The 25973-nt window shown below is 43.5% G+C and overlaps 1 protein-coding gene across 6 annotated transcripts; it reads right to left on the reverse strand.

Moving 5' to 3' along the window:
• Positions 1–917: 917 nt before the first annotated feature.
• Positions 918–22749, reverse strand: pde7a (phosphodiesterase 7A). Of its 6 annotated transcripts, none has more exons than XM_080418513.1 (12): positions 21676–22749; positions 10471–10531; positions 7565–7651; positions 6691–6845; positions 6526–6589; positions 4563–4759; positions 3926–4057; positions 3636–3727; positions 3293–3437; positions 3078–3174; positions 2873–2953; positions 918–2771 (listed from the first exon to the last, which is right to left on the reverse strand). In XM_080418513.1, the coding sequence occupies exons 1-12, from the start codon at positions 21811–21813 to the stop codon at positions 2509–2511; spliced, it is 1512 nt and encodes a 503-aa protein (XP_080274639.1). In that variant the 5' UTR covers positions 21814–22749; the 3' UTR covers positions 918–2508. The 6 variants fall into 6 exon arrangements, with proteins under 6 accessions (XP_080274639.1, XP_080274638.1, XP_080274637.1 ...); XM_080418512.1 differs by having other exon boundaries at positions 6691–6848; XM_080418511.1 differs by having other exon boundaries at positions 7565–7654.
• Between the last annotated feature and the right edge of the window lie 3224 nt (positions 22750–25973).

Genomic DNA, 25973 nt, shown 5'->3' on the forward strand with positions numbered 1-25973 from the left:
TGTGAGGCAGTGTTTTATTCAAAGTGACACTGAGCTGTATGGTGATAAGTGCGAGTCAGTCATGATTGCACTTCTTATTTCTATTAATATTCTATCCCAGTGTACTTGCCATTTTCATGTTCACATTGTAGTTAGTTGGGAAAGAGGACTGTGAATGTCAGTAACTTATTACACTAATATGCCAGCTATTCTAGATCTGTGTAAGGAGACAATCCTCTGCCAAGTATGCTATTAAAGGTGCTGTAAGTGATATTCTTTGGTTGAAACAAAGTTAAAAAAAAATAAAGTTGTATTTTAAATTGTTCAGTATCAGGGGTCTCTCCAGATCTTAACACAAAATACAATTTCAAATTGGGATACCATCAGGATGGAGAACTCATACGGGATAAACAAGTGAAATTGAAATTCATGAATAAATGAGCAGACGAAACAAACTAAGCTGATAAATGGTTCTCTTCCGATTCGCTGCAATTGGCATCCCACCTGAAAATGCCTTGTTCTCTAGAGCTAGAGAGACGTGCCTCTTTACCAAACACTATCAGAATATAGATATGAATTAAAAGTCAAATGCACAATACTGTAGTAATAAATGGTTCTCTTCCGATTCGCTGCAATTGGCATCCCGCCTGAAAATGCCTTGTTCTCTATAGAGCTAGAGAGACGTGCCTCTTTACCAAACACTATCAGAATATAGATATGACTTACTGCACCATTTATGTATGGGTCAAATGAATTAAAAGTCAAATGCACGATACTGTAGTATACGTCTGGCATCTTATCGCAAAAGGTACCTAACTGGAAGTCAAATTGGCAACTACAGTAATTGTCCATTGCAATAAAGCTCTTTACCTGATTATCCCATCAATGTCAAACCATAGTATCAAGTCATTGAAGTAGTTATCACTGTTTACAAGGCATTTGTCAACAACTGGTTTTATTAATCAAATGGTAACTGCAACAGGCATGTATCAAAAAGGTCAATACGGCAAAGCCTTTACAAAATCTGGCTCGACACTGAAGTCTTCCCAAAAATGGCTGTTGCGACAAATTGTAAACAGTTTTATCAACAGTCTTACAGCACTTACAGCAAAATACAAATGAGCTAAAGTAAGAAAAGCACCTGTTATCGTTCAAAATGTTCAAACACAAACAATTTGTGCCACTATACAGAATCAAAGTAGACAAACCAAACAAGGAAATGGAATGTTCAAAGTCACTCGACCATTTTGTTTCCATACAAAAACGACAGTTTGAGTGGTGGCTCCTCACAACCAAAAAGGCAAAGGGATTGGACAGTGCATTCAAAAGGACAAGCACACCATGCACTTGATGGGAATACGAGTTGGTTTGGTCACTTAGCATAGTTTGTGCATAGTTATAAGGCATCATCAGAGCAGTCCTCCAGGTTGCATGAGGCTATGGTAAGAGACATTCTGGGGAGAGGGAGGGTCTCCTTCGGTAGAAGTGCACAGAGCCAGGAAAAGCAACCCTGCATCCCCACATTCCACCCTCTCCCTCTTGTTAAGAGACTGGCAAAACCCTGAGCGAGTGGAGTTCCGGGATGAGCTGCACGCACAAGGTGCAACAGAACATCAGTGTGAGAGGCACAGGTGCCTCCATGTTGTGGTCAGTACTGACAGATTCTCAAATGTCCCCCTCAGAAAGGATAGAAGTTCATCAATACCTTGGAGATGTCATGGAACAGGAGCTGCATGTCCAACACATGGTTCAGGAGTGCAAGGAGCTGAATACATACTAGTAGCAAAGGCGATGTTTCTATGGCATATCTGGTGTGTGGTTGACTAAGGTTCAGCTCATGGCTTAAACAGTAGGTTTGACGGTTCATAGAATAGTAATTCTTCACATCTGTGCTTAGAAGGCAGACCGTGGAGCAAACCAAATTCAGTTCAGGGACAGAAATGACAAACGAACAAGGAGATGCGTAAACAGTCTTCATAGAGGCAGCAAAAGGACTGGGCTTGTCACATTTTCATTTTTTTCTTTTTTTACATGAGGAAAAATCTTCATTACAAATGCAACACAGCATCAATTGAGTCTCGTGTCAGAATACTAAAGTCATCTCATTCAAATCATTCTTCAAATATTTGCAATTGGCACTTAAAAAAAAGTCTATTCTTCAGTTCCGATACTGTTATTCCCTTACATTAGCTAACCAAAGAAAATAAAAAAGGGGGGAAATAGTGGTGTTTAATCATTAATGCCAAAACTACAGTGGACAAATAAATAAAATAAAGCAAATAAAAGACAATTACAGCAGTAGCCAAATGAGGTATCTATGTATTGCTCTATGCAACAAAAAATGGAATTTAAAATTAAATAAATTAAATAAAATCAGTGGTTTGTCAAGATGGGAGGCAAAAGCAACAACAACAAATTATTCAGGTCTTAGGATGAGGTGGGGCAGCAACTTGGGGAATAGGGGTCATACCCCCTCCCTAGACACCCCACCCAGCCCCCCAGTGTGTACTGAGGCCCTATCGGGCCCTGTCAGGACTGCGTGCTTCCCTGAGGTATTTCTTTGGAGTTGGTTCCTGCCCCGGCTGCGGTGCCATCCGTTCGAGTGCTGGGTTCAGCGTTGGCGTCGGCTGAGCTGGGTCCCGCCTCCTCTGAGCTGGAGGTTTGTTCCCGCTGCAGGCTGCCCCAGCTGGCCTTGTTCAGCCCCAGGTGGCCCAGCATGGTCTGGGACAAACGAGTGTCGGAGAAACGGGCCCACTCTGCAAACAGCGGCTCCACCACATATGTCATGAAACCTACAGATGATGAGACGGCACGGGTATGAAGATGCACGTTAGGGTCAACGAACGCTTGAAATTAAGGTTATCGCTGTTTGAGGAATATAAAAGCTACTTGCCTATTTGAATTTTGCCAACTGTGTTGGTCTCTCTGTCACAAAGTGGGCTGACTTCAAGTCTGTGCTTCTTCTCAATGTCTCCTATAGAATAATTATTCAAAAAAATAATCCATATTAAATCGGTTATAATAAAAAAAGAAAAACATAAGGAAGTTAATGAGCAGACAACAATATAAAAGAGAAGACCGCATAAAAAGGGAGGTACCTTGTTGGAAGAACTCGTCTGTCACTTTCTCACTCCACTGCTTGCTAAGGTCCCAGGGTCTGCACGGATTACAGATGTCTGCACACTTCAGTGCCATCTATATGGTGTTGGAGTCCAAAAGGTGAATTAAAAACCCATCACGGTTTCATGGGATACAGCGATGTAACGGCGATGTAACAGCGATGTAATAACCCTAGTATTATGAGGTAACTGACCTGAAGGACAAAGTGGCGGTGGTTGGCATTGCTCAAGCACAGGTCTTCCTGGTCCAGGTGAGTGCGGAACTTGGACAGGTAATCGTTCTGTCTGCTGATGTCTGTGGCCAAGATTAAGGAGCCCAGCTGCCTCTCCATGTTCAGGCTGACAAGTCAAGACAACAGATCGATCAGATTAGAATGAACAGGTTGTGCTAGGTCAAAGATGTTTGTGGCATCTGCTGCCATTTACTGGAGTAATGTCTGATGTAGCAGACAATTTGAGGTGAACTAAATTAGCAGCACTTGCTGCAGCCGAGAACCAAATGGTCTTCACATAATACAAATTCAATGTCAGACTGACCTGTCCTCAGCAGGCAAGTGCCCAAATAGCCCCGTCTCTCTGATTAGGCCCACAGCAGACTTCCAGTGGTGGTTCTCCAGAACCGAGGTATTCTTGCACAAAAAAAAATAAAATACATGTAATTACGTGCATTATGGACAAATGTGCACATCCTGACTCATGCTAAATGGAATCCGATGGATCACCTCATATATAAAACTCATTTTCAAACCGAGTGCTTTCACAAAGCGATGTTTTTCACAGCTTGTGTACAGGTGATGGATAAAGTGCGTGTTGCGACGGGTTCTCACCCTGTACAGTGTGGCTAGGTAGTGGTCAGTCTTGATGAGGAAAGGCTGGTTAACCCCGGGATGGTCCAGGTCGTGAGTGGCGGCCGCTATCAGGCCCAGTAGAATGTCACAGGAGGTAAGGGATTTGGCGAGCTGCACGTGAGACAAGACAAGATTACAAGAATGTCAAGCACATACTCACAATTACTTCTTTTTTTTGCACACAGTACATTTTATTTAGACTTGATCTTAAATCAGATCAAACATGATTCATGAATTTAAAAAGTTAGAAATGTTCCCACTCTATGGAACTTTATTGGATCTCCAGCACTTTGCAAAGACTGGCCAGCTGACTGTCAGATCCTCTACATTGCAGAGGATTTGACAGTTGAAGAGTCTACTAAATATGCAAAATTTCATTATGGACACAGCGACTGATCCGCATTTCGGACAGACTAAGCTGCCTACTTCAGGATGGCAGATAAAAGTGTGTGGCTATACTATTTTATTATTTTGTGTTTAATCCGTTGGCTGGCACCTCACAAGGACCGGTGTGCTGTGCACCTTTTGATAACCCAGTTGTAGAGTCTACATTAAACATCTATGACCGATAACACCGTTAGATGCAATGATGAGCCCTCCTACTGTATGCACTCACCGTGGGCTCCTGCATGTAGCAGTACATGGCCTGTGTGACGTCTGCAGCATGCACAGCATTGTGGTAGGGGTTGTCACTGTGGTAGTCCTCCTGGACCATGACCAGGAACCTCCAGAGCTTCACAATGTCCAGCTGGAAGAGCTCCACCAAGCCATACTGGTTCAGCAGGTGCAAGGTCAGGGTGATCAGGCTGTTTCCTGCACAAGACGGGGAGAGCCAACAGTCAGTCACTTTCATTCGACACCAGATGAGGGATCATAATTTTTTACTTATTCTGAGGCTGGAACTGTGAAGCAGTAGGCCACTAGTCCCTCAAGCCAGACAACTATTCCACAATCTTCGAATGCTACATAGAGCATTGGTTCTCAAAGGGGTCCTTGAGGGAGTTCCAGGGGGTCCCTAGCTAAATGATAGATTAGGCACCAAATGGACGCTTATGGGTCTGTAACTCTGAGAGTGTACAAATGGAACCAAATGGACCCTAACGGGTCCATTTGGGTCCATTTGGTTCCATTTGTACACTCTCAGAGTTAAGTTAACATTGATTTTACAACATGAATTGGGGTCCCAGAGATAGAAATGCCATTAAATGGGGGTCTGTAGCCCTAATGCATGTCAAACTGGGGGTCCTTAAAATTTATCTTTTCAAATGGGGGTCCGCGGGCTAATAAGTGTCCATTTGTGGGTCCTTGACATGAAAGGAAACCGTCATCTGTTCCGTCATTTCCGTTCACAAAAATATATTTATAATATATGCTTCGACGAATTAGATTTACAGTGGGACAAATTACGTGACTGCAAAGACGAAACGGAAGTGGGAGTGAGGCATTTGAAAATTGTGTGAGCCAACCCATTAAGACCTGAGGCCGATTCTGATGTCTTCTAAATCCTAACAGTTTTCTGAAAAACGAATGTTACTATATATCAGTGGTGCTCAAACTTTTTCATGTCAAGGACCCCCAAAATGATACGTATTTGGCCGCCGACCCCCATCTCAAAATATTTTGTTCCAGGGACCCCCAGAAGCAAAGATTTGAGTAAAAAAATATCGCTTTAATAGCAAATATTTGTACAAATGTTCACAATTAATTAAAAAAAAAGCAGATTTACAAGATCTGCTGCTTTTTGAACAGCCAAAGTATAAAATAATGGTTACAGTGGTTAAATTCTAAAGTGACACAGATGCTTTCCCGGTCTTAACTCTTGGGAAAATTGGCTTTTTCTCTGTTTCTGTTGCTTTTTGGCAAAAACAACCTGCATTCAACTGCCCACAACTACGGAAAGATGATGATCGTGGCGATTCCCCGATTCTCAGAGACGTCTTTTAAAGTGATCAGGGGATCGATCATACTCGAGATAAATATTCTATGATTTTTCAAAGGTTAGTGAGAACACTCGAAAATCGCTGGCAGTGGCTTGGCAAATTATGGCAACGTTTTATTTCTGGCAGTCAAAGAGTTAATGGGTTAAGAGACTACAGTAGTAGACCACAGAAGTACCCATACTACTTTTTTATTTTATTTATTTTTATCTCCGCCAGGCCAGAGATTTATTTCTCCACCAAATGGTCTTGTGAGTCATGTGACAATGGCCGTCACATTTGTTTAAGCAGTTACAATTTATAGTTACAAAATATAGTCATAGGAATTGGACAAGACTGGCACAGATCTTCTATTGATTTGGTCATTTGTGAGATCAGCACAAATGTCAGAATCTCAAGTCAGATAAAATATCTATAAAGAGCATAAAGAGTAAAACTCTACACTCTTTCTTCATTAAAGTAAAGACTTCAAAAGATGTGTGCCGTCCAACAGGTTGCGCTAATGTACGGCCACCAAGCCAGCATGTACCAGTATGATGAGTCTTATTATGGCATCTTAAACGTCTCATTCAGGAATCTGAGGTAGACAGTACAACACATGCTAACTGGCATTTTGAAATATCGACTGGGGCTGCAGCCTACCGTTTGTCAACCTGTCGAAGAGGAAGATGTCAAAAGTCCAGGACCCGACCCTCTCCAGCATGCACTGCAAAGAGTAGGAAATCAGAACAAACAAATAGGTAAAGGTATGTCCTTTGTGACAGTTAGTCTTGAGTTCATTAGTATTATGAGTGACATATGTCGTACTTTGGCCTGTCCAGCATAATCTTCATCAAGGAGGTGAAGGGGAATGTGCTGGGGTGTTCCCCGCAGTAGACGGGATGAGTGCAGGTACCGCTGGAAGCTGAGCAGCCTGTGAATCCTTGCTCCAGAGATACAAGTGGTCGAGCTTGACCCCGAGCCTGCTGCGAACACACACAAACACAGAGAAATAAACGATGAGATAACTGGGTAAAGGATTTGACTGGAATGAACATAATGACATATCACTCATGGAATCTTTATTTCATGAACTCATGGAGCTGAGAACTGATGCGGCCACACAGACTTTGCAGGGGCTCAGACACAATCACAGCGATATACAAACACACTCGCTGCTGACACAGCCGCCCCACTCTTAAGCCTCCCGTCTGGGAACACACACCAGTCATTGCTTTGTCAGTGGACAGTTCATATCCACGCGCACACACAAGTGCACGCACACCAACAAAAAAAAAGGGTTTCTGCCAGTATAAACCATGGCTGCAGCCCGGAAACACGTCAGCATGAGGAAGGATTACATTTGGGTTCAGCATGTGAGAACACACGAACACACACACACAAATGTTTGAAGTTCTCTAAATGCGTTTCAGGAAGTAGTTTGCCTAGCCTAAGTGCTGTGAACACCATTAGCACCGCTCTGATAAAAAAAAAAAAAACAATCCCTGCACAAGGTTTACACTCTAAGACACACCTTGAGGCCTTATCAGTGTGTGAAATAACCGAGTTATGCACAAACATCTGGCAGTGTCTCTGGAGAGGAGCGGAGCCCTGAGCAGAACCACATTCTAATCGGCGCTATCTCCCTTGTCATCGGCGGAGCGCAGGTTAGCCCGGCTAATTGCCCGTGATTCATACTCACTGTGAATAGTTCGGAAGTCGATACGCAGGTACGGGTGGGAGCTCCTTCGTTCTGGTTCAAATCCAACTTGGCTTCTCACTCTCACATCTCCTAGAGGAAACCAACACACACTTCCTCAAGAGTCATGCTGCACCGAGACTAAGCACTGCATCTGTACCAGACCTGGGCCAGCTTAGTATCTGTAAATACTTTTTGTAATAATTAGGTGCCACATGGGCGGGGTTTACCCTATACAACAACAATAACCCCTAGAAACGTTTTACTACCACAAATAAGTATTTGCAAGTACATTGAGTAGTACACCTTTTCTGCAACCGACTTATCCGACACCAAGTGATTTGACCTGATGCGGTAAACCCCCGTTAGTTCAAGGGGAAAAAAGCTCATGATTTACTTAGAAATACTATTTGACCTTGGTCTGGTATGTATTGTATACACTACACACGGACACAAAAACACTTTCCCAGAGACAAACGCCGGTGGACAGAGACACAGTCGGTTGAGCATGCAGTGCCACGTGAGGACGGTCTGCTCTAGCATTAGTGAATCAGAGCCACCAGTGGCAATCTATTGTCTATCTATGGCTCTGTTAGTAGTCAGGCAGAGGAGCAGACTTTGTGACCAGCCACACGGGAGCTGGTCTGCCAGTGTGTGCACAACTGTAGCCGGAAGCACGATGAGTTGGTGGGGATGCTACGTGCGCTGTTCAACGCAACAGACGGCTGATACGACAGCGGCGAGATGCTAAGTCTAAGACAAGTTTCCAACACAACACCTTTGGGGATTTACAATGTGCATTAGATGGCAATCGGTGCGATCATATAGGTTCGCTTTGCCTCTGAACCAGCATGTTTACTTACTTGCAAACAGTTGTTGGAAAACTATGCAAGCCCCTATTAAGATACCAAAAGAAACTGGGAATTACAATTAAGCGCACAATGATGCTCAGTATTATCTTGAGAGGGTGTGATTTGAACTCTTAATACTATATGAATGTAAAAAGTCAAACATGTCAGGTACATTTCAACACGCAATGAAAGGCATCATAAGCAATGTGTGTGTGTGTGTGTGTGTGTGTGTGTGTGTGTGTGTGTGTGTGTGTGTGTGTGTGTGTGTGTGTGTGTGTGTGTGTGTGTGTAAAACTGTGTGTGCATGTGCACACATGTGGACATCTGTCACGCCTGCATATGCCTGTGCCTGCTGTGGGCACGTGCATCCTTGTGATTACTGCAGGTTTTCAGAGTCAGGGGCCCTGTGTTTTCCCAGTGATGTGTGAGTGCTGCCACTCTGCAGTGGATATAGGTCAGGTCGTTGTTACAATGTGATAAACTCCATGAACCCTGCACAGCATTAAAATCGCAGGCTGACCTCTGACCCTCGGCAAACACCAAATTGCATTGGAATGCTTCCGTCCTCACAGTCAATTCATTCAATAAAAAAAAATCCAGGGGACAGATGCTTGGCTCTAGTGACGTACAAGACTGCCATCCGTCCATAAAATGATTAAAAAGCTAAAGCTCCTTCGGCAAGCTTTGCCGTTACTGTGCCCGGGGGTTGCACGTGGCAGCAGTCAGCTAATGGATATTATCAAGCTGGCGAGCAACTAACTGGCATGAGTCGAGTTAAATCAATCATGGCTCCCAGCAAATGTGAAAGTGCAGCAATGCTGGGTGAAAGCTCCAGTGTGCAGTTGTTTAAGCTCCTAATGCTGCAGGCCATACAAGGGTTACACGAGAGGTCAGATTCAGCTCTGTGTCCATGTGGGGTCTATGCAGGGTATATCCTTCTTATCGCCCATTATCTACAGTAACCTTATTGATGATCCAGCTTTGTTTCCCAACAGATCAACAAAGCCTAATCTGGATGCAAAGCTTGATGCATTCGACTCATTTGCTCAGCAGAGCTTTCAGCCAGCAGTCAGCAGAGACAGGAAAACACACACAAACAAACCATACACGTGCATAAACACACACACACACACACACACACACACACACACACACACACACACACACACACACACACACACACACACACACACACACACACACACACACACACACACACACACACACACACACACACACACACACACACACACACACACACACACACACACACACACACATTCCACAAGCCTCCAGTCTCCTCTGAACCTCGTGGAGCTCCAAATCAAATCTTGCCTCTTAGTAAATCTGATCAAAATTCTAAGAAATGCTTAACACTGCAGACGCAGACACAACTTAAGCCTATTGTTATTGAGAGATTATTAAAAGGCCAGGGATGAACTGAACTCCAGACATGCCCCACCTTCACCTTCTCTACATATTTCTATCTCCAGCTAGCACTCATCCTATTTCACTGACATTTTTAAGACATTGTGCAATTGAACAAGGACAATAACTAGCCCCGTTTCTGACCTCCCCCTCCGCTGTCGCTCTGGGATGAGGTCCTGCTGTGTTACGTTCCCACTGAGGGTGGGACCGGCAAAAATGTAAAAACTCTAACCGGTTACCGTAAAACACTTCTCAAAAATGTAAAAGGTAGTCCTGGTATCCTAAAGATGTCTGTAATTTCAACAGAATGGAAACATTTATTGACGGGTTGAAACAACCTTTTGAACCGTTTTGCCAGCATGCACCAAATTTTATCTGGCAATAGAAATCCGAATAAAGTTTTTTTTTCAATAGATTTTCCATTCTGTCGAAATACTAATTACTTTCGCAGGTCCCGCCCTCAGCCGGAGCTATAGCGGAGGGGGAAGTCACAAACTGGGCTAACAATAACACTGTGGCAACAATATAGTGAGAGTGACAGCAAGAGAGTGTGTGTGTGTGTGAGTGTGAGTGTGAGTGTGAGTGTGTGTGTGTGTGTGTGTGTGTGTGTAGACAGTGGGAAGTACTTACCTAGCATGCGAATGTAGAGGGCTGTCTGGTCTGAGCTGTCGTAGGAGATGGCCCCTCGTCTCTGTGGAAACACAAAAACAAAATAATTAGCCTAAACATACATATTAAAGTACATTCTGCCCAATATAACATACATTTTTCATCTTGTGGATTATATTTCAGTCTTGTGAATATGACATTATAGTCTTGTGTTGAGAGATGATCGGAGATCTCCGCTTACCGATAGGTCTGGGGACATAAATATCCAAGATAGTTGCTAGAACAGTGCCACTAACAAACCTGTGGGATGGGGTGATGGCCGATCTAAGCACTAACATCTGCCCTGGGTCAAACTAAATGGACGTCGCCATGTTGTATTTTGGTCATTGCTTGACCCCCAGTATTGCTGCTTGCAGTTATATTTTGCTGTTCTTATTTGTGATTTTTATTTCTGTGGCTAACTTATTACATCGAAGGCATGGCAAGCAGTATTTTCCCAGAAATAAAGAACAATGTGATCCAAAACACTTAGCCGTCGCCTGTCCGTCCTCCTTTGAGCGTGTCTATGAACTATGATAACCGTCAACCGATCATATCAATGCCACAATATGAAGGACTTTGTAATCGTTTCCACCTGTGGTGTAATGGTGATTTCTTTTCTGTGGTACGGTACGGCGGTGGCGTGCACCGTACCACGTCTTGTATGCATGTGAAAAAATACTGGCCACACGCCGTGGTGTCCCCTCCAACGACCAAAACAGTAACACCACTGGTTTCCACCCATGTTTTAGCAATGAAAGCTGGGACAAGCCTCTAGTAAAGTTGAACGAAGCATTTAGAGACTAACTTATCTATACACAACATTCCCCAGTGGGATCAATAAAGGTCTTATCTTATGTCAAAGATCCATGGGACAGATTTGATATACAGCACGATATGATCCACCTGATATGCAAGTGTTATGCCCAAAATAAACAAGGACAATATACCACACCCTCTGCCCTCCAAACTGCCCCTCCAGGGAACCAGCAATCCCTGTCAAAGTGATACGATAAGGGCTATTTTAAATATACTGGTCTAAAGACGCAATGTTCAGTTAGGGAATATGCAGTGCCTGATAAGGAGAGGGTGTGTAAAAACTGTTGGCTCTACTCGTGCGCGCAAGCATGTGTGCGCCTGTGCGTCTGTGTGTGTGTGTGTGTCAGTGTGTGTTCTGTAGAACCGTTACTGATAAACCTGTTTCAACACCATATCTGGCAGATAGACACACACACTATTGCTATCAACTATTGCTATCAGTCATGTGAGAAACACACGTGTTGTTTTTACACACATTATGCATGCATGCGCACGCATACAGTACAGAGACTACAAACACACACAGAAAAACAAGCCTTGAAATGTGTAAATCCAGCATGATGGGATATTTAGCACGTTCAAGAGTTACAGCAAGGCTTCTGGTAGTGCCCAGGTCCCAGGGTTTAAAAAACAGACTTTAGTGAAAGGCAGAGAGAATGCTCATCACCCCCTCCCCCCCCCCAAACCCAACCCGTTCACCCTAAGGCTGAGAGCAAAGTTGCTGGTTGATTACCAGGATACATCACTGGCACACTGACACGCACCAGGTATACTGAGTAAGCATGCAAGAGCAGAGCGAGAGAGCGAATGTGAGAGTATGTGAGAGCGAGAGACAGAGAGATGATTTTCATACTCAAACTGAGAGGTAAATGTGGACACAGCATCAATCCCCATACTCACAAAGCTTGAGGTCACATAACTGGAAAAACTGCCCTCAGCTTACTGCTTTATCTCAGACCAGAATTGTCCTCATAATGCCGCTTTTACATTACATAGATTCAGCTCAGCTCTACTCTACTGGGTTTACTTGATTTTATTCTGCAGGTTCAGTAGTACCCCCAAATGTGTCTTCACACTGACGTCAACCCTTTGTGTAGGAGTGGTAAACAAGCTCAAGTTCAGTATAATGCCGTCTAGGAAACGATCTATTTTACCTTGCAGACAGTGCAGTGTGCCATGCAAGCCAATACATTATTTAACAGCTAGTTTTAAACGTGTAACAGTTGACCCTTTTTCTTATTCTGTTTATTTGAAACACAGTATTATCTTTTGTATGCTGCGCATGGCACATATATACTTTTATACATTTTAAGTCAAATAAGGACCCAGCTACATGCATTCAGCAGGATGTAAGTGCAGCAGTCACAGTCATAGTAGATAATCCCCCCCTCCCCCTCCCCCAACCAGTCACTCAGCCTGAGTAACTGGTTGGTTGGCTCATCTGTGATTGGCTGGCTGTTTAGTATGCTGTGGGCTGAGTCGTGACTGTCTAGCTTACCAAGTAATCTATGGATATTGTTAGGCTCACTGATGACCAGCTAGCTGGCCAAATGACTGGCTAGCCACCAAATGGCTGACTGACTAGCTAGCCATCTAGCTAGCCACTTGGCTAGCAGGTTAGCAGCCTGGCTGCTTCACCGTCTTCAGCTGTGAGCTGCAGCAGCTCGGTTTGCTGGCCAGGGTGTCCCCAGATGGCACACAGCACAAGTCATGACGTCAATGGGTTGAGCATATTTGCATACACAATTTTTATTCATTAGTATTCCCCTGCGCTCTTCTTCTCTTCCATTATTTTCTCCATTTCTTGTCCATCCCCTAGGGCTCTCTTCGCAGCTCACCGAAGAAAAACAATACACTCCGAAGCCTTCTTCCTCCCACAAACCCCCCTACGTGGGATGGAAATCTGCTGTTAACTCTTTCAGTGCCAAGAGTATTTTCATAAAGTACTCCCAAACTGCCAGGAATTTGCGTTTTTTTTAATTTTTTAATTTTGTAATTTTTCATTCAAATAAATGATCTGATTGGGGTTTTAAACCCATAATACAGTTCTACCAGTAGAGAGCAACAAATCGACACATTGATGATCTCGCTGGCTCACTTGCCCCCTCCCAAACAGGCTCACATCATATCCGGTCAGAACCGGATGTTGACATTTTTGACAATCGTTGATCGCGCTAAATTACGATGTAATACACGACTACGATGACTGATCGTCACCCAGACCAAAGAGAGTAGACGTGGACCTCTCCGTTTGTTTTTTATAACATGTGAAAAACCGTGACTTTCCCTATTCTGGCCGAAAATCAACGGAGAAAAACAACGTGACCCGGAAATGAATTTTTTTTTTTCACATCCATTTCCGGGTGAGTCTGATGTAGTCAGGAAGCGAAAGTGATCATGAAAAATACACAGAATAGCGCGACCACAGTCAAAAGTAAAAACTCGGGATTTCTCGTGCTGGCACTGAGGGTACTCGGGAAAAACTCGGGATATGTCGGGGCGTGGCACTGAGAGAGTTAACAGATTTGTGCAAATTTGACTGAAAATTGTGTCAGGGTAATGTTATGGTCTGATACTATGGTGGGTAAACGGTAGAACTGATATGAGTCTTGATTCTGTTACCATTTAATGACCACTGTCAGTCAGCAGTGCATGCAGAGACACGTGTTAAACACAAAGGCGCTTGCACACCTCCCCACCTTACACTGTAGTATAAGGATTAGTGTATGCCCCCCCTCGACACACACGCACATACATACATGCATACTGACCCTGCCTCTCCTCAAGCCCACATGACAGCTCCCAATCCAAAGCTAATATTTTACTGGCTAGCAAACAGCTTGACTCATGGTGGGTAATCTGCAAAGCTGTATTTTAGTGTCAACAGACCTCTGTGTTTACACACAGCACTGGTGGTTAGTGTGAGTAATATTATATATGTGTGTGTGTGTGTGTGTGTGTGTGTGTGTGTGTGTGTGTGTGTGTGTGTGTGTGTGTGTGTGTGTGTGTGTGTGTGTGTGTGTGTGTGTGTGTGTGTGTGTGTTTCTGAGGGGGTGGCTACTGGCTGCAACATATGTGGGCACTGGGCACCGTACAATGCTGGCACTATAGGACTGAGAGTCACCAGCCTTGCCAATGCATGCCCCAACACTCCTTCTGGCCACAACTTGCTGCAAACAAAAAACATGCTGGCAGGGGGCCAGTACCCACAATTGGCACCGGAGTAGACATACTGGCATGTGCTCCCTCGAGAGCTGGTGTGAAGGGGGGGTGCTGCAAGCACTTTGTCAAAGTCACATCAGCAGTGCAAAAGGAGTAGGGGAAAGTCACATTTTACCCTTGAGAAATAGCCCGGCCCACACCACACCACTAGGCCCGTCTCAATTATCACACAATTCAGCTGTTGAAAAATGTTCACACATTTTCTAAATGTGTGGAAATAGCAGATCTACAAGCTCACAACGTGTCTCAAGCCGCTATTTCCACCAATTCTGAAAGCATAACAATATAAATAATGGCCTATTTTGGCCATAGTACATTTATTTTGGTTGTACATTTCTTTGTATATTTGCTCTTTTTCATATCTGCCATGTGCAATTTGTATTTACAAAGCACAAACATGAATGTCATTTTTACAATGCCAAAAAATAAATAAAAAAGATTCAAATCAACCGTTAATCACAATGTTTTGCATGACAATATTAAATCGTCAAGTACTTCAAGATCGTGACGGCCCTGCACAACACGCCCCTGCCATGCCGACGGCTACGCACGAGAACACATGCCTCCCACAGTCCAACGTCCATTAACACGAGCACCCTCTGTGAGATTACTGTTTGGGGTGTGATGCTTCACGGGATATTATACACAGTACAGACAGACATGCGGGAAAGAGAGGACACACGTGTAGTTTCAGTCTAACTCGTGGGCAGGACAATGTAACCTGCACACAGCACATTGTCCAGGTTACTAGTTCAATAAGCACTCATTTCTTCTTATCAATCAATAATGTGCTAGTACACTTTTTTGTTTTGCTTGTTTTTTGTGTGCACATAATCACAGATTAAAGGTTATGAAAAAATCATCAATGTGGTTTTTAAGGTGATCCTCTCTTGCCAATACTTTACAAAACATAATTTTTATCAGTAAGGACAAAATGGATTCATCAGCAACTATTTTGGTCACAGAGTACATGAGAATACGCACACACACATTCCATTCTACTTAAAGAATGTTTGCGACTGCCTTACTGACGTCAGGCCTCTGTTGTTGCTGAATGTCAGCATCTCTTAGCAGCAGTTACCGGTCAGATTAACCTCTGTTCTATGAAGGACACAACCCTGGCTAACCCACAACCCCCGACACCACGAGAACGCAGGGCTGCTAGCATCTAGCTTTAGCCTGATCAAGCAGAAATAAGGGCCCGACTAACCAGTGTCAGTGGAGAAATTATTGGTGACGACTGGGTAAGGGCAAATAATGAATCAGCCCATATATAAAAAAGGTAATGTTAATCTACATTTAGAACCAGATTATTATAAATTAAAATATTAAATATTAAGTAAAACAATTTATCAAACACAACTCTTGCCTCTACTTTATATTTAAAGGGAGAATGACACATGATATAGCATAACATTGTCTGTGAGTGAATATGTAAATGTGTGTGCGCACATTTACATATTCACCCACAGATAATGAGATCAGCCCATTTTACATAACTGGAATGGTATCCCCAGGCAGTTACAGCTGAAAGGGTAAATAAAGACTCATGCTTGCTTGCTGCCACTCTCGGTACGTTAGTTCCTGTGTTAACTGTGGTCTCAGCTAAAGTTCTCAAGTTTCTAAGGTCAGGGGGTCACGTGATGTCAGAACCTGTCACTCCAGGGCCTGAATATTTTGCATTTTCAAGGTAATTCTTCAAAATAGCCGGAAGTGGCATTGCAGTAGTTAAGTACCATGTACTGAGGTAATCTTGTTGGAATAAACAGAGAGTAAACTACTATCCCATAAACTGAGAGTAAACTACTATCCCATAAACTAACAAAGGTGTGTCCAGAAACTGTTGTGATCTGTGCATAATGCAAGCACAAGCAGCACAACGCTTTGTGTCCATGGCTAAATCACAGATATGTCAACTGAAATTTAGCTGAAAAGTAGCTCAGTGACTGACCACTGCAAACATGTTCTCATGTCATCGCCACCGCTGTGACTGAGCTGGTAATGTGTGCCTTAAGACCTTTCCAGTGGTGGTTAAACGTCTGATGCGCAGTGTGTAGCGCCAGCACACTTCCCTGTTTTAGCCACAGCGATAAACCCTCACTTCCTCATGTCGTATGTCATAAAAACAGGGTTGTATTTGAGGATGTATCACATAGATAGACAAAGGAGGAAGCCAGCAGTGGTATTCCCATAAACTCTTGACATAATCAGAAACAAGAGAGTGCATACAAACAAAAATGTGCATGTACAAGCACTAAATATTGTAACAATCATGAGATAAAAAGCAACTGGACTCGGCACAGCTTCACAAACCGAAAGCTTCCTTCTGAATTATGACCACATGCAGAGGTATGTTGTGTGTGACGGCACATTCCAGTGAGTGAGTGCTAAGCTATAAACAGACTTTACAGCACAGGTTTTGAGAGAGTATGTGTCTGTGTGTGTGTGTATGTGTACCAGCCGCCGCTGCTTACACAAAGCCACAAATTGAGTCTACCTGCTGCTAACAGTGTTTTATAAGAACACTCTCCTCTACGACACACTCCATCTCCAGTGAGCCTCCAAGAGGAGGCATGGGGGCTGGGAGAGAACAGCCCAGCAGAGAGAGTGAGGGAGCTAGAGAGAGGGGGGGTGGCCTGTGTTTGTGGAGCTACAAAAAAGGTGGCTGGGAAACCACAGAAAAGTGTAGTCCACTTGTACATGGAGTAACCTCTGCAACCAGTGCTTTCTTTACTAGCAGCAGTGAAGAGTCATAAACTCATTTAAGGCTTTTTACACAGTGCACTTTAAAAAAAGGGTGGCCTTGTATAAAATGTGATTTTTAGCAGTGCTCTAAGAGAAGAGCAGAGCCAAGGGGTGGGGGATGGGGGAATGATACGCTTCATGCTCTTGCAGGGTCGTCTTCCCCTGCGATGGCATTTCATCATTTCAGACATCATCGCTGGATTCTAATTACTTCTCTGGGTCAGCTTAACCTTTCTACATCCAAACCTTAATAACCTCTGAGGGATTTCACCTGTATTGATTTGAAAATGTAATAAAAGTGATTAAAAAATTATCACTGCCAGTGTGCCTAGGGGCAACAATATTTTTTCTATTTATTTATTTTAACCCATTTAAGGCGGGAACTCCTATTTGTAACCCTTTCAGGCCGGGAACCCCTTTTGGCGTTGTTGTTGCTATGTACAGTATATAGCAACATACATTTGTTGTTATAAATATTTGAAGATTTTCAGAAAACTTAGGTCAGGATTTAGAAAGCGTTTTTAGAATCGGCCTCAGGTCTAAATGGGTTAAAAGAAAGCCACTTAATTAGCATATGATAAATATGTACAAATATGTGTACTGCATAAATAGTAATGTAATGTTAATTCACCAGGTACAATAATGGGTGAATAGGACTGAGAGTCAGGCAGTCCAATGCATTCTCATTCAGCCCTCCTGCCTATAGCCACCAAAAGCAAATATGATTAAAATTCAGATACAGTAAAGCAGTTGGCCCTGACATGGTCGGTTAGTGATGATGTGTCGAGCCACATTCTCACGCCTGATTCGTCTCAACACTGCAGCACAGAAACAAAATAGTCATGTGATAAGGGGGCCCCCTTGAGAAACAGAGAAAAATTGAGAATAATTTTGATGTATTAAAGAGAGCATAGAGAAGTAAAGAGAGCATAGTAGGGTCTGTTTAAATCCTGTTCTCTAACTGAAGAACACACTTCGAGTCAGACTCAATGAAATAAACAGCAATGTTCTACGGCTGCCATTCTTCACTGGTCATTGGAGGAAAATGGCAATCTCACACATGGAACTTAGATGTGGCGCTGTGAGGGTTAAAAGTCTTTAGTGAAAGGTTGTGAAACACTCGTCTCGGAGTCTGAACAGCTCCTTCAGCATTCTTACCACATCCTGAAACCACGTCAATCCGATGGCACCGCATGTAGAAAAACAAAAATCTTATCAGTTCTGTCAAGATCAACAGACTGACTCCCTCAAAAAGAAGTGCTGTAATGTACAGTATTCCCTTATCGTACCCTTCCCAGAAACGCCCATCCAGTGCAGATGAAACAAGCAGCACTATCGGGTGCGCGTGCGTATTTTGGGCCTGTATATCAAGTGGGCTGAGCAAGAACAGTGGCCAGCGGGTTCTCTGGGCCATCTTATGGACAATGATCTGAAAGATTAGCTGATCCCAGACCAGACCGCTTGTCCCACATGAAGATACATTACGTAAAGATCTCGCTTGTTGTTGCACACTGCCATGTGACTGACTGGCCTCAATATCTCACATCTGTTTATTGATTTTAGTAGCTCAATTGGCCCCCCCCAAAAAAAAGACAATGGACAATTACGAGGCCTTATCAGATCATAAAATGCAGTGCATTTTGGATGCGTTTTATTGGTACTAAATCAAGGGTAAAGCCCAGGCATAAGTTTGGGGCCCCCGAGAGCTACCATCAACCCCGGCATAAACGTGGAATGCATAATGCCAACCTACAGTATGTGCGTGTTAATTATGTGCCGTGTGAACTGTGCATTTGCACATGTTGTATGTGATGTGAAACACATGATTCATTTCTTTGCCATACTGCAGTATACCACATCTTTTCATGGTGATCTAATCTGTCTCACTACTCAGGCATAAGAGAAAGCAATGTTTACAATTCACTCCAGTGGGAACCTGCACATAGTTGGGACAACAAAAAAAAAATCTGCTTCTAGTTCCCTTTAAGAAATTAATCAACAGGCGGCAAACAAGCATGGCAATAATGACAGTAGAGTAGAGGCACTCTGTGCCTAAAAGAAGCCATTTAGGCCTATTTCATGCCATTGCCGTTTGCTACGCCTCTTCAGCAGCATATTTACACCCAATCACATGCATTCCAGGAGCACAGAATGACACATTCTTCTTCTGAGACTTCGTCTCCTCAGCTCTGCTTGCTCGTCCTGTGTTTACAAGAGGAAATGTCTTTATCTGAGAGGGGAAGAGAGGGAGTGAGCACAGTGAGAGACAGACATACAGACAGACAAAGAGAAAGAGACGAAACACAGAGAAACCAGATAGGCAGAGAAAGAAACTGACAGAAACTCTGGCCATCTGTGAGTGTGGCAGCGGGCCAAACCACTGCCCCCAGAGCCCAAGCACATGCCTAACTGCCTCTTTCTGCAATGCTAGTCCGACTCTGCTTCCACAAACAACAGGCCTCTGGAACCACACACACAACAACACAGCAGCCAAGGAGAACAAATGCACCCTTATGGTCATACGTATACAGAAGAAAATATTCAGAAAAGTGCAATTGCTCTATGACAAAGGCTGAGTGACTGTGCCAAGTGTTGTGTGTGTGTGTGTGTGTTTTTTCTCATAGCCTGTATTAATACCGATATTAAAAAATAAAATGTCTAATAGTTATGTGAACAATTTGGTTCCATCCGTCCCTTTACTTTCGTGCAATAAATTATTTTATATATTATTCCTCCACAAAACTGGTGTTCAAAGCATTCACCACACTACAAAGCCTTCTGCTTGCTTGCTGCAAGTGAGCCATTTTTTCCACAACAATGGATCACGATGACTGCACACACACACGATAAAAGGAAGCATCTGTGACACCTGACCAAGAAACACAATAGTGCTCACTTGTGTTTCTACAGCCAAGGAGAATGATCTTGCGCAGATGGGATGTCCCCTGAGGTTTTTGGGTCACCTGGGAGTTCCACGTTTTGAGAGTGGTCTAGAAATAATGGTCAGCCGTGCTGAATTACTCCAGAACAGACCACTCCTCAACCCATCAATCACTCACTGACATTACATTATTTCCATAAGGATTCTTAACACAGCCTGTAGTGAAGATGAAGAAGTATAGGACGGAGGCTGGTGGTGAGGACAAAGAGCTGGATGGATGGCTGGGTCAAGGCTTGTCCAACCAGATCAGATATTCAAACAACAGAAGAAATGCTAATTATACGCAGGGCTAAAGGCTAAGCAAGAACAGGCATACTGAGGGTCTTTTGACAGAGTAGGCAATATCTGGCTTTTGATTGTTCAGGGAGCTGCCTGTGATGTTGTGGTGTTTTCAAAGGAGACACACATGGGTGGTTATGTGGAGCACAGTGCTGGACAAAGGGCTAATGGACACAGCCTTATCAAAGGGGACACTTACTCTCACACAGCTGACCCAGTGCATTATAATGTGACTCTGGTTATGAACTTTCTCCGTATTGAGGGAAGCGGTCAGGCAGAGACGGGTGGCATTATATAAATGATGTATGTTGGGACAATACAATGCCACCGGGGAGCTCGCAAACAATCAACAGCATTAACGTAGTGCTTGCTCGGTAGAGTCGCATTGTGAGATTGTAGATCTACTATTTCTGCTCTTTTTGAGAATTCTTGGAAATATATAATAGAATCTTGAATACGACATGCCCAAAATAAGAATGCCAGGTTGAAAGTTGTTCACAAATTGGCAGATGTGTTGTTGCAATGGCTTGTGTTTCCATGCACCAGAGAACCAAGCAGAACATCACCCACAACAACATTACATTAGGCTACTGTAGCCTCTGTTAAACTCTCTCACGTCACATTAGGAATTCCAGGAACTCATTTCTGAGAATTAGGCCCACACTCTGTGTCAATGTGTCAAGGATGTTAACATACTGTAAGTGAGAGTGTGGCACGTTCCTTTGTGACAAATGCAGACCTGGTCTCTTGAGACAACTGTTGTAAAATGTGATACTTTAGGCTCGGTGCTGTCAGTGTACTGGCCGCAATGTAATGAGTGGATCTCAAAGTGGGGTCCAGGGACCCTCAGGGTTCCTTGAGGTTTCAAATGGACCCTTACAGGTCTAACTGAGAGTGTACAGAGACAGGGTTATTGGGGGGGGGATCCTTGAAATTAAAAGGTTTGAGAACCACTGATGTAGACCCAGAAGGAACAACATGCACAAATGCAAAGCGTTTGTAGAGAAAGAGTGTGTGCGTGTCCTCAGAAAGAACAACCACCTGCAAGATTCCAGAGAATCGTTCACGTCTGAAGGTAGCAGGCCTATGTGATTCCAGTGCCACTACACTATGACCACTAAATAAAATGAAACAAAAAAAAAACAAATGCTTTGAGGTTCTTTTCTTTTTCTTTTTTTTACCTGTGACAGCTGTCTGGGATCTGGGGCTCCGAACAGAGACGAGCTGGAGCTGAAACTAATGGCTCCCCTGCGGCTGAGGACATGCTTGGGAACCGGCCTGTCTAGAGGCAACACCGGCAGCTGATAACATACTTCCATTGAACAGTCAGGGTCTCAGGACTGTATCCGGATAAAAAAAAAATCAAAAATGTGGACAAAAGAAATGGTGGAATCACAACCACACAAATAAATGATGGCGATAAATGCGAGAAGATTGTAAAATCTTGCAGCAAAAGTCGGCGAGGGGCTTCAATATTGTGGAAATAATCCGTGTTTGTGCTGCAAAGTGTTTCTGTTCATTGTGAGCAGCAACTCAAAACGTGCCCCGATCGCCTTCATTCATTGATGATGTGTCTTTTTTTTTTTTTTTAGGTTCGCTGCTAATCTCGTTTGATGTCATTCTAGTCCAATAATTCGCACGCTGCCCTTTCTTTCCTCCTCATTTCAAACAGATCCTGGGCCCACAGAGTGACGACGAGGCCTCTTAGCATTTTCTGAGTCTTTATATGAACGCTTCCTCATTTTGTGTGAAAAGAAAAAAAAGGTCCGTTCGTATCATATGCGCTTCATTGTGTTAAAGATCCGCCTATCATGGTATCCCCCCAAATCAAAACAAAAGGCAGGACCACCACTTCCAAAAAATGTCATCAACCGTATGTTGCAACACCGGTAGATGTAAAGTGAGAGAGCTCCGTGATGATGAGAGACCTTTTCTAACGTGGCTGTGAGGGTTTTCATTCGGACTTAATGAGAAACTACCGTCTTTTTTTTCCTCCAAAGCTGCATAAAGAACCAGTTGTCTTAATTCACCACATATCGGACCCACACACACTACCGTGAAACATGAAGTGTCCGCCTGGCTCAGAGACTAGGGAATCCCGACGCTCATTTTCTCTCCCCGATTGCGGATCCTATCCAAGCCGTTTTAAAAATGGCACAAAATGCAAAACGATCAACCGAAAAAATAACAGAATATTAACCAATGCCGTGTTGATTTTCCCGCAACAACCTTATCTACCGTCCTCCTAACCATTAGCCTACAACAGCTTGATTTTAAAGCACACACCACCTGCCAGAGATGGTGCTGTTGGGGCAGAACCTGAAACGCCCTTGAGCGAATTCATCCAATGGCAACGAGGCACCCGATGTTAACTCTGACGCCATTGGGCGACGCCACGTGCCGCGTTTGAAACGGAACACGCCATTGGCTACCGTGGCGATCCCCAAGCCGATATGAGCAGTCGTTTGCAGACGATGTGGACATCAGTGTTGCCATGTCTGCTTATTATAAGCGACTTTGGGCTTGTTTTTCTGTAAAGTTGCTTGTAAATATTGGTTGGTTGCGGGCTGCGATTGAGCTTGTTTCTAAAGGGTAGTTGATTATTTGGGCTTGTTTCCTAAATGTTGTTTAAACCAGTGGTTCTCAAACATTTTCAAGTCAAGGACCCCCAAATTAATATGTATTTGTCTGCGGACCCCCATCTGAAAATAGTGAATGCCAGGGATTAAAATGTTTCAATAATATTATTATTTTTTTCTTTCTCAAATAGCCAATGTATATGTTTAAAGGGCGAATGGCTCGCTTCTTTTGGGCTTGTTTTCATATACCTGGTTGCTTATTTCTCTCACACAATCTGGCAACACTGGTGGACATTCGCATGGGTATTCCTCCATCATGTATTCCTCCACAAAGGGGCTTGCCCTGCAGCTGGTCCACAGTCCTCATCATTGCCAGTGATGCCTGTGACTACCTTCCTTGCATGACGCACGCTACTTGGAAAGCAGGGCCTCACCTAGACATTGAAATGTAGTCTGAGGGAAATCAAATAGAACTGTTGCAATTCTTTCAACCATGTGCATTATGTGCCCTTTTGCTGCCTTTGAAGATTCACAGCACACATATGTAGGCCTATGACTTAAAACCTTATTCATGAGATACTACCTATCCATCTATCTAGTCTATTAACAATAGCAAATGGGGTAGGCTCATTTTTTGGTAATAATTGCTAATAAAAGGTAGCCTCATGAGACGTAACCTACATTTTTGCTACATAAATTTACTCTACCAATAAAATAGTAACATAATAAGCATTCAAAACGTATAGGTGCATATGAGTATGTGAATATTTTCACAGGAAGTTTTTGTGCAATGCAGGGGTGCTGGCTGGGGACAATGGCGAGCTGTGCCATGGCAACAGCCAGGCACTGTGCCAATGAAAGGCATAATCAGTAAACCCCACCCCCATGGCACTGAATGCAATTACCCACAATCATACCCCCTGCCACGAGATCCTTGCTCCGACAACCTGTCAAAAGTCCCCAGCAAAGGCACTACAGACAATAGACCTATCAGACCCTATCGCTAATTTAGTGAAGCACATTCTCTCTCAAACCGGAGTTGTCATTCAGTCTTTGGAGGTGTGAGCATGCATTACTTTCAGTACATGTCCATGTCCATAACTTTGTTTGAAAGGCATATTCCGAGAGAAACTACAAAAGTGCGCTCCTCTGGGTTGCCTACACCAGGCTTTTTCAAAGTGGGTGCCGTGGCGCCCTAGGGAGGTGTGATGCAAGTCCAGGGGTGCCGCAGAATACTTTGTATTCATTACAAAATAATAATAATTTATAAATATCACTGCAGTTGAACCACTTAGACCCTCTTATACTGTGTTGCACGTATTTGATGTGTTCTTTTTCAATCTACACCAAATCTCTTCACCAAAAATAGCAGATCTACAGGCTCTCGGGGCACCCGCTGGCCTAGCGGTCCAGGAGCATACCACATATGCTGGTAATCCAGCTTGATAGCGTGTTACGGGTTCGACCCCCCAATCCCGACGACCTTTGCTGTGTGTCACCCCCCACATCTCTCTCCCCGTTACCTGTCAGCCCACTATCCTATCAATAAAGGCAGAAAAAGCATATGCATTGTGAGCTTGTAGATCCTTAAATTAACCCTTTAACAAACCAGTTACACATTTCTTCCGGTTAACTATTAACATTTTGTTCGTTTGTGTTGTCAGTCAGTCTTGTGGCCCCCTGCCTAATCTAGCCGTGCTACGACAACATGCAGCACAGCAGATCTTCAGCAGTAGTACATTAGATTAGGAAATACATACTCACCAAAGATTACATTTACCCACATTTGGGTTCTTGACTGTAAATGCAGTACTGGTGGGTGTTAATTTAGGACCCTGAGTGAGTCACAAACATTCCTCCATTCTAAACAGTAGCCTACATTTTATTCTTATCGGTTAATGGTTGCTTAACCGGTTAATGGTTGTTTAACCATTAACAAGCTTCAGTTAACGGTTATAAAATAAACATTAATAATGGTCATTCTGTACAACCAACCATCCAATAATAATTTGTTACATGTACTTTTACATTGGAATATAGAATGTGTTCCCAGGGGCCACAAGAAGATTTGGCTCACGGGCCGCCAGTTGAATATCATTGTGCTAGAACTTCGATGATCTGACATAATGCCTACAGTATATCATGTGTACCATTAGCATTTTATACACACTCCTCTTTCTGAACAGACATTTGGGAATCGGATTAGAGACATACATTTCCCTTAATTAATTTCTTCTGTTTGCCCTTTTGCAGTTAAACATACACACACACACACACACACACACACCTTGGTCTCCTGTGGTGTGTGTTTAGCCCCTCCAGCAGCAGTGTCAGCCCCAGGAGTTATGTGAACACAAGAAACAGGTGAGCTGCATACCTGCTGATTCCCCCAGGGGTCACAGGGCTCTGCTTGCAGTGCCATCCCCCTCCCCTGCCCTTACCATCCACCCATCTCTCTTTTCTCAGTGACAGCTCTTGGACCAGCCCCTGGCCTACCTAATTGATTTACCTGTTATCATCTGAACGTCACAGGAGTGATTATGTGTTGCTTCACTGCTCAAGCAGCATCAAACACTCTGGCACTCACTGACGCATATGCAGATGCACGCACACGCCCACACAGCTGACAAGTTCATGTGCTTGCATCTGCGTTACACACGCGCACACCCAATAAACTATGATTCTGTACTTGATATAGTTGTGAAATGTATATATAATACATTTTCAGTTGCCAAATAATTGAATTACTACATCCCATATCCTGTTTGTCTCGGTTAATGTCCATTGTATTCATTGTGACATTGAAAGCTAAGTGAATTCAATTCAAAATGTCTTGTTTTATCTATTTACCCAAGATGGGTTACTAGATTAATAAATAATAGGTTTCTTACAGTACTTTA

Source organism: Gymnoscopelus braueri, assembly GCF_963280865.1.
Source record: "Gymnoscopelus braueri genome assembly, chromosome: 21".
In the NCBI taxonomy this organism is placed as follows: Eukaryota; Metazoa; Chordata; class Actinopteri; order Myctophiformes; family Myctophidae; genus Gymnoscopelus; species Gymnoscopelus braueri.